Source organism: Haliaeetus albicilla, chromosome 24, assembly GCF_947461875.1.
Source record: "Haliaeetus albicilla chromosome 24, bHalAlb1.1, whole genome shotgun sequence".
NCBI lineage: Eukaryota > Metazoa > Chordata > Aves > Accipitriformes > Accipitridae > Haliaeetus > Haliaeetus albicilla.
In genome coordinates, this window is record NC_091506.1 from 2481274 (window position 1) to 2490898 (window position 9625).

At 40.3% G+C, this 9625-nt stretch overlaps 2 protein-coding genes across 4 annotated transcripts in view; one reads left to right on the top strand and one right to left on the bottom strand.

Annotated features, from left to right (window-relative positions):
• The window catches only part of SUMF1 (sulfatase modifying factor 1), a 38581-nt gene extending 35006 nt beyond the window's left edge, over positions 1-3575 (top strand). For all 3 annotated transcript variants that reach the window (XM_069811796.1, XM_069811794.1, XM_069811795.1), the window contains one exon: positions 2802-3575. In XM_069811796.1, the coding sequence (XP_069667897.1) occupies positions 2802-2912 (111 nt within the window). In that variant the 3' untranslated portion in view covers positions 2913-3575. The remainder of the gene's footprint in view (positions 1-2801) is intronic.
• Positions 3576-7275: 3700 nt separating this feature from the next.
• Positions 7276-8522, bottom strand: LOC104322557 (histone-lysine N-methyltransferase SETMAR; the record flags this gene model as incomplete). Its single annotated transcript, XM_009925821.2, has 1 exon — positions 7276-8522. A coding segment is annotated over one exon (804 nt), but the record flags the coding sequence as incomplete, so codon positions are not given.
• Between the last annotated feature and the right edge of the window lie 1103 nt (positions 8523-9625).

A 9625-nucleotide genomic window follows, 5' to 3' on the forward strand; every position in this document is an offset into this window, starting at 1 on the left:
ACAATGAAATGATCTTCTGACAGAGTTTTCTGGCAGCCTGGACGCTTGCTAAGGGGTTTCATGCAATTTAAGGAGGAGCAATACCTAATGTTCTTCAGGACTTTTTTTTGGTTAGCTTGGAATTCAACCAACCAACCAACCAAACTGCTTTACCCAGTGTGTTGTTTGTTGTTTTGGTTTTGGTTTTTTTTTTTTTGAGGTAGAAGTTAAAATGGATGTATGCCTCTAATGCTATTTTCATTATAGTGTTTCAGTGATACTTGTAAGAGTAGAAAGTACGGATGTGACTTTCTTGAGTTTTATGGCTCTCGATGCAGGAATGAATCAGCTGTTTGCAGAAAGATTGTTGGGAGATAAATGTTTCAGCTTACGTGACAGTAGACTTGAAATTCTTTTTGAAAGTCTGGATTATACCACAATGCAATAGCCGCTCATGACACAAATCATGTTTTAAACTCTGTTCACGCAGTGCTGGAAAAAATGCTCATTGTAGATCTCCTTTTTTTATTAAAGCTGCCCTGTTCTTCCTCCCTTTCAAAGCCTGCAGCTGGCAAATCATTCTCATAATTAGATTAAATTTTCTACAGTGAGATCCTATTTTCTACACTGATTTCCTTCTTAGGTGAAATCAATGTCAGATGTTAATTAGCAGTTTTGATTAAATTAACACTGGAATAGACTCTTCTTCAGTGATGAATAATGTGACCCATTTTAAAGGCTTGTGAAGATTCTAGTCTGTCCTAGTCTTTTTTGTAGGTGATAAAACTAGGCTGTGTATCAAGACAAAAAACCCGACTGAATACTATTAGTACAAGGGCTCTTTATTAGCTGCCTAAAAACCTATTCAGACTCATCTACCCATGCTATTGCTCTTCTGTAGTGTGAGACAGCAGCAGCGTGCGTCCTCCTTTGAGGGCAACGGCTGCTCTCTGGCTCTGCGCTGCTGTTGAAGAACTTTTGTTTGAATCTCCTTAGATGGAGATACTGTTAGCTCATGGAGACAGACATGGGTGACCCGCTGCCTCTGCGGGGATGGTGGGGTTCACAGGGCTGTTCCCTTGATGACAGAGCCCATTTAAGTTGTCACCACCCTTGTGGGTGTACAAATTGAACTGTTTAGTAGCTGTGCCCAAAATCCTGAAGGGATTTGGGTTTAAAGGAGAAAAACTACCCTCTCCTCCCTGTTCTCCTCTGCTCCCCACTGCCTCCCCGCTGCCTCCCCCCCCCCCAAAAAAAAAAAAGGCAGAGGGGAAGAAAAAAAGAAAAAAAAAAAGATTGCTTTTTAACCCAGCCATTCCCAATGTCTGGTTCAGAGCCTGACTACACACAGCTGAACCAGCCTGAAGGGAAGTGGTTTGGTTTTGGGTTTTTTTTTGTCAGAGGCCAGGAGCCTGTAGCAGGAGGACAGGAACAAAAAGCCTGAGCCAGATTTTTTTGAAGTAACAGCAAAATGGGGCAGAACTTGGATGTATTGTACTGGAGTTGCTACATAAAACACACAGTCTGTTACCCCAGTGCTTTACCAGTGAAATTACCAGTGTGACTGTCCTCCTTCCACGCTATGATGGATAACTGCTTCTGGGCAGTCAGTCTACTACCTTAATGTAGCAAACTGCTTAAACTGGTTAGTTCTGCAGTTTGGAAACCACCGTTCCTAATGCCAGATAATTGAGAATCTGTAGCACCGTGAATAGCGCAGGTTTTTCTTTTTTCAAGGAGTGTAAGTATATTAACATGCACTGAGACATGGCCAAATCTGTACAGCTAGGGAATGTACAAAACATGTTGTAGACCAGCGTCTGTACCTTGCTGTAAAGATGTCTGACCTTGTCCTGTTTATATTCATTTGGTTGTGTGTAAGTTTAACAGCCTTTCTTAAAACAACCTGTACAAAGCACCCTGCGGCAGTCCTTTTCAGAATCTTTTAAGATAACATTTTTGATCTAAATTGGTCTATCGCACAAATCCTACGAGCACAAGACAAACAATACTGCGAATGAAAGCGCAGGCAGAGATGTTTCCCACCGACATGCATCAGTGGCATCAAATGGCTGTATCTGATGGGTGTGAGGACAAGTCCTGTGAAATAATCTTGTGCTCCTTTCTTGCTTCAAGAAATGAAATGGCAATGACTGTTCCACCTTTCCTTTTCTGAGAGGTGGCTGCGGTGTGATTGCAGCCCATTCTGGAAGAGGACAGTGTTAAAAGTTGTCTCCTAGGAATATCTGAAATGCAGTTGAATCATTTTCAGTGGCTTAGTTTTAAATGTAAATGTTTTTATAGCCACCAGTCCAGATTATATCTTGATAATAAATATCCCTAGCATGCTAGCTGATGCTAGGAACTCTGGGAAGGAGTTTGCCTCTAGTTACTCCCTTCTTCTTGTTCCATCTCGTTCAGTGAAATGTTTTTTGACAGGTGCCAGTACCTGTCCTATTTCCAGTCATCCCTTAGTACACCAATACACAGATCAAGGCACTGAGCCGCTCCCTCTTCCCTTGGGGAGAAGCAGAATGGTAATTTTAGCTATTTCCCAGAGCAGGATATGTTATTAGTTGGCACTCATGTTATCAGACACTTTGCCATTCAAACTACCTTTTATATCAGCTGCAACTGGTCTCTGTTGACAGTGGGATTTCTAACCCTTATTTCTAACACAGTCATTTTGATCTTTATCAGTTCATTGATCTGTCCAACAGCATTTGAAACATTTTGCTATATTAATCTAACAAACGCTTGCCTAAGGAAGCACAAGCTGTGCTATACTCTGAAGTTCACTTTTTTTTCCTCTTACTCTGCAGTCTTACTGCTACAGGTATCGCTGTGCAGCCCGTAGTCAAAACACTCCCGACAGCTCTGCTTCAAATCTGGGATTCCGCTGTGCAGCAGACACCTTGCCGGAGCTGCGGTGACCAAGTGGGCTGTCACACTGAGGCACGAGGGGCCGAATTCCACCCGAGGAAGAAGAGGTGTGTGGAGTGTTGCTTGCTGATGACACAGAATAGAAAAATCTAGTGCTTAAACTTCCTGCTGAGGGAAAAAAAAATCCAACACCACTCAACAGCGCTTGAAAAACCTTCACATATTTATCTTTGGGGAACCTGGCCTGGACTCTTATCCCAACCAAATGTTCTATCGGTGAATTCTGTTGATTTTAGCAAGAGTAGTCTGGAGTTAACTAGCACAAAACTGAGCAGAAACATGCCAGTTGTGTTTTAAAAGGTTAATTAATAATTTCTTTTGAAAAAATCTTTATTAAATATTTATTGTAATAGTTTGAATTTCTACACTCAACTCCAATAAACAAGGACTTTATAAACGTCTAGACAGCTTTAAGAGAAAATTGTAGGAGTTAACAGTGAGGACTGGAATACAGACAGCTATCTGCATGGGCAGTTAGTGCAGCCCTTGCATTACATTCCTGTTGCAGTGAAAATCGGGTCCAGAAATGTGCTTTTTCTGGTTAGATACTTGCTCCTATTTAGCAAGTGCCTTCCGCAGCTGCGGGATGATAATCCTCAGGGTGATAATGGTTAGAAATGATGTACATATTTGAATAAAATTTCAGGCATTTATTTATGCTGAAGTCTTTTATTGATGGAAAAACACTGGCAATTTTCTTTGAGGTTCTTGGACACGGCATAGGCTTATTTTGGGGACTTGCAAATTGCAAAACCAGTATCATTAAAAACTGAAGCTAACAAATGATTCCACTGGAATAAAAGATTACTAAAGTGAAAAGATGGCAGATGTAACTGTGAGCCCTAAGGCCTAAAAAGGTAAATTTTGAAACTGTTATGTTTTAAAAAAAAAAAAAAAAAAAAAGAATCCCATTTAAAAGGAGAGGCAGTTTAGCAAGGAGGAAGGGAAATGGGAATAACAAGAGCTATCTCATTGTGGGATCTGAATGTACTTCAGGCCTTTCACCAAGTGTTTTGCACTGTCACTCACTAGCACACGGTATCTGGTCCTATTTCTGTGCCAGGCAATTGCTTGCTCTAAGCAGAGACTGACCAAGCGGTTGCCTATGCGGCAAGCTGGGTGCCAGAACGGCTGTCCTGTCGAATGTGTCACCGTCAGCTTGTGGCTGCCCTCTAACAGGCCTCTTGCTGCCTGCCTGTAAAACAGGGATTGAACTTGGCTGTCTTCTCGGCTGCTTTGAGACCAAACAGTGAAAAACGTGGTGGATTAACAAAAACTTTTGCATTGATGCCAGCCCTTCCCAGCATTATCTTTTCTGTAGTAAGTTGGGTTTGGGTTTAATACAACCTGGGGTTAATACAAATCCATTGCTTGCCAGCTCCTTCTCCACTTGGTGTTTGATGTTGAAAAGAAGATATTGGGGGATGTCTGGGGAGCCCTTCAACAAACACCAGCCTCCAGCGGGGGGTAAAGGTGATTCTAGCAAGTAGAAAAAAATAATTCCAGAATACACCACTATGACTTGGCACTCACATATGCACGATAAAAGCTGTGGTAAATATTTTGTGTAGTAAAGACTGCCTTACCACCATTAAGTGTTTAATTAAAATCTATGTATTAAAACCATCTATTTTACAGAGAGGAATAGGGAAAGATTCTATCTTTATTTCTATCTTCCTAAACAGCACGTCTCTGCTCCTTGAAAAAAATGCACACAATTCCCTATATTGGAAAATTCTTATGACTTCATTTAAATAAACAGCTTGATGATGCCACACCATCAGGTATATGTCAGTCAGTGCTCATTGTGCTGCAGGCAGCACGTGGGGGAAAGTTTTCCTGTTCTTCTGCAGAGATGATAGAATGTGTCCCATCCATGCTGCTTTAGTTTGGATAACGGTTATTGCGTTTAACTCAAGGATATTTAATGAAAGATGTTGTAATAAATGTGATCAGATTTCAATGGGAAAGTAAATCTCCATGCTGGAGTGAGTATTGAATATTGAAATGTTGATAATGATTACTGCATTTTGAGAGTAAAGGAGGAGGGAGGATTACAGGGAGCTCACAGTCTTTAGAGCTCTTTGATTGGGTTCATTGTGAAAGAGCACACCAAACTGTGAAGTGGTAGACCGGGACTCTGAAGCTGAAAGGAACCTGAAGGAAAAAGCGAGCAGAAATGCAGCAGGAAGAAACAAGTGTCTATTTTCTTTTTTTAGTCCCTTGTTAGGGGATTTTTTTTCTTTTTAGTAGGATTTTGCTCCACACCTCCAGACAGCTGTAGTGCTGAGGCATAGCAAAGCGTAATGCACATGCTGTGTGGAAAAAGGCCATTAGCGATTGCCATGATGGTCTAGAATTCTATGACAACCTATCATTTCATGTTCTTGCAAGGCCTTTAATGTGGCTGGCTGTTTTCAACAGTACAACGCTCCTCTTTTTCTGTGCTGTGGAAGTTTGTTCTAACCAGATAATTGATAACTGTTCACTGGCTAGAAGCAGCATCAGCTGGCTGGGACAGAAAGGGTAGGATTGCACAGAGACAGAAGGCTCAGCTGTGTTCTCTGGTTTAAGGCTGGTGATGCAAGGACTAGATATTGCTAATGGTGTTTGGGTTTTTGCGTTTCAGGTTTTTTTTTGTTTTAATCTACACTTCCTTAACTACTCAAAATCATGCCAAGTACATATTTGTAACAGGAAGCTAACAAACTGTGCTGTCATTTTGAAAATGAGGAATACAGATGGTATTAAAACTAGTCTTGAAACTTTTTCCAGGAGGGAAAGAGGAAGTAGATTGGATCATCCGCTCCCAGCCCTCCAGTCCCACCGGCTGTAAGTGTCTGGGTGGCTGGCGCAACGCCCTTTGAGGGAAGAAAACCAGATAAGCCTCTAAATAGGACAAGAGACCTTGCAACCCAAGCTGTGTTCTGGTAGACAGTGCAGCGTCCATCCTGAGTTACAGGATCTGGAGAACTCTTCCAGAGAAGCAGGCACTCTTAATGAGGCAAGGATTAAAGTTAATGGCCACTCAGCTTTTAAGTGGCTTTTGACAAGCAACTGAAATCCTTTGGAAGCTTTCTGTACTGACAAAAGTGATGCTTTAATCATTAACCCTAAGAAAACCATGCAGTAATCTTTCTCTTGAACTAAAACCACAGCCCTATGTAAATCTCAACAGCAGTTCTTCATAACGGAAGCATGAAGATATATATTAAATGGGAAAAAGCTAACACTGAACCTTATCAAGGAAGAATAGGTAAACATAAAGTAAGATTTTGTTTAGCAAATAGCAAAATAATAGCAGCAAACTATCCCTTGTCTGTTTCAGGTTAATCTTCCAGGTCCAAATCAAAGTGGTCTTTTATTTGGAAAAAAAAAAAGTTACCAATGGTCTGCAGAACAGCCAATCCCCCCCCCCCCCCCCAGATGTGCAACCTTGTGTGTCTGTGTGTTATGTCAAAGGTTATGAATACAGTTAAAGATCAAACTGTACAGAGCAAATAACCTACAAGTTTGTGCTGCTGATGGTGCACTGTGGCACGACTGTAAAAAGTAGCATTGCAGTTAATCTGTCTTGTGCATCAAAGTTGGGGGAAATTCAAAACAAGCCTGTTTGAAGCCTCCTTAATTTGAAAGGAAGTAGAGTGACGTAACATGCAGTTGCAGAACATATCTCATCCAGCAAGCTCTCTCCTGTATCCCTGGTGTGAGGAGATGCTCAGTAAAGCCATGTACATGTGTTAGACCTGTACAAGAATGATGAAAACAAGAGGCAATAATCTCCTCCCTATGCTGGGAGAGGACAGGCCTTGCTTAATGCTGTCTGACTCTGCAGGAACAGTGAAAACAAATCAGTAGCTGAAAGGAATGCTCACATATTTGTCAGCCATTCAACGATGTAAACAACCAAATTTGTTGTTGCTCAGATGTACTTTTGTATTTCCTACTTTAATCTATTTCAGAAGTCAGAATAGTAGCATCATACTGCTTTAGACTGCAGAGTTGGAATTTGCTTCCTAAGTAGCATAATAATAGTGCTGGAAAGTAACATGGATGTGCTGCTTGCTATTACTGCAGAAATATTATTAGATGAGCCTTGAGATAGATGTGATTTAAAAAGATGGGATGATTGTACTTCTTGGAGCTTGCAGTACTGCGCTGTTTACACAGCAGCTAAATGGTCATGAAACTGAACTAGTCACTTAAAACCAGATTTTGGCATGCAGCTAGATGTGACTGAAATGGAAAAGGTGAGGGGTGAAGCATTCAAGCTAATCTTTCTGGACAAGTTTTTACATCAATAATAATAAGCTATTTATGTTTCGTGGAACAAAAAAATTTTTAGCAAGTAAGTAATTTTAAAAAAAATCATTTATTTTAATGGTATTTAAGAAACCTAATGCCCTTCTTGCAAATATCAACATTCCTTTGTCTCATTCTCTTGTGTAATTTTCAGTAACGTCCTTTCTGTGTACCAATGTTAAAGTTCATTTTTTTCTGAAAGGTACAAATTGAGAGAGGTTTAACTTACAGCAAGCTGTCAGAAGAAAACAAGAAAAAACACCAGGCCTGGCTTAGTAACTGACTTTGGAACATCCTGAAGCTCCAGTGCTCCTTCATACCATCCACCTTGAAAACAGTCTCTAGGATGCTGCATGAAGTTATTCTCAAAATCTTGTCTTCCAGCTGTTACTCAAAACCACACATGCTTCCTTGCTGGAATACAGAGTTTTATTCAACTGCAATTTAACTGCTAAGGAAAATTATATTTTTAGGTATACTTTGGGACTGAAAAGCTACAGAGAGCTCCCTGAGCAAGTGTCTGGTGCAGAAAAGAGGGAGCTGTCCCAAGGTAAGAAGGAAGCACATGTGCGGGAACCACAGTAACAAGGTTTTCTCAATCTGTTATCTTCCTCTAAATATTTTTGTTCTCTGTTAGTTATTGGTAAATTATGGAATCTTCCAGAATAATCATATGAAAGTTCCTCTCCTGCAGAAATATCAGTGGCTGCAAAAAGTGCCAGTTTAGGCACCATTGAGTCAACTCGAACTGGCACCATAAATAAATTTGGTTCACAAGAATGATTCAGGAATCTGCCTATATTACCAATGCATGTAGGGTCAACAAATGTCTCCATTATCTGACCATTATGGAGGTGCTCCCTCACCACTATAATATAGTTCGAATCCTTTGATGTCTGGGCCTGAATTCTTCTACGTGCCTCATTAAAGCCTAAAACTTCACCAGCATATTCACAAACAAATCTTCCTTTAGCTATGAATTCCAGAGTACGAAGACCCCACCCTTTCTTTTCAGTCTTGAATACCTCAAGTCTGAGCTGCAAGCCCCTCTGAACAACCCTGTTTTGACAGGATTCACCACATTGGCACATGGCATTGCATTCAAAAACAGGCCTGGTGTACTCCTCCTCTTCACCTGTAGGCCTCAGACACAAACTGTTGTAATTTTCACCAAGGCGTAGACACGAGCATGTGTGAACCACGCAGGAGCTGGTAAGACAAGAACACCCTGGAAAAGTGATTTCAGTGGGGTCAATGTCTCCATCTGCTCCAGCGACGTTGTCTGGGCTATACTGCAAAGAGAACAAGAGTCAAATCCTTGTCATGTTCAATGCTTCTTTCCACAGAGGCTATCATATTTTTAAGAATTCTGTGTTTGGCAATGGCTGCTCTCTGAATGTGGGGAAATGAAATAACGAACACCTCTTTTTCCTGTAAACTTCTAATTACAATTCTAACTTTTCTAGACCATTTTAAAGAATGCAAACCAGATATTCCATATAGGCTGAAAAAGAATCGATAGTCTGTTAGTGACTGGACTTCTCAAAATAGTCTGCTAGCCAGAAAAAAAAAAAATCTTAGCAGGAAAAACATGTCATCTAATGGGATCTAGTTTACTAGATAGAGTTTTTATTTAAATAGCAAAGTATCTTTAAAGTAATTTCTCCCCCTTTTGAAGCGCTCAAAAAACTACTTACAAGGTTAGTCTATAGCTATTTTAAGTCACAGAATTTCAAATGCCCATTTTTGTTAAAAATTAAGATACTTTCAATTTATCTATTCAAAATGTTGCAGTCAAACTTGCTCCTGCTAATTCTGTTACAAAGTGATGATGGTGTGCACTAGCACACCTCTACATATGTACAAAAAAGCTGAGCTAACTACTCTGTTGTGAGGGTAGCACATGAAAGCTGAAAAACACCTTCTCAAATTACACTGATGCCCCCAGCAGGTGAATGATTATAGAACCATGGACTGTTGCAAAATAAAAGCCAATAGAAACTTTGCAAAATATAGACAGCTACATGTATATTTTTACTTTCTTCTCACCATTCAGCTTGCAAAGCTTTATTTAGAAACCTAGAGTATGTGCTATTACTAAATATTACATTTCACAGTAGCTTATGTCTGGTAGCTTCTGGGTGTTGGGAAACATGCCAGTTCATTTGGAAGGTTCTTTTTTTCATAAACATCAGCTTTCTCAGTCATTTGGCTTTACTCAAAACCAAGTTTAATAGTCCCTTTTCTGTTCCCATCTTCTCCCATTCACAGACTACAAGCTTTCCTATTTCTGTTAAATACCAGCGGCACACCATGCCATTTAGAAAGGTTAGGGTCTATTTGGATGGGGTCTTTTTTTTTTCCCCAGGCTTACTTGAAGCTGCTTCATTCTGTTTTCTAA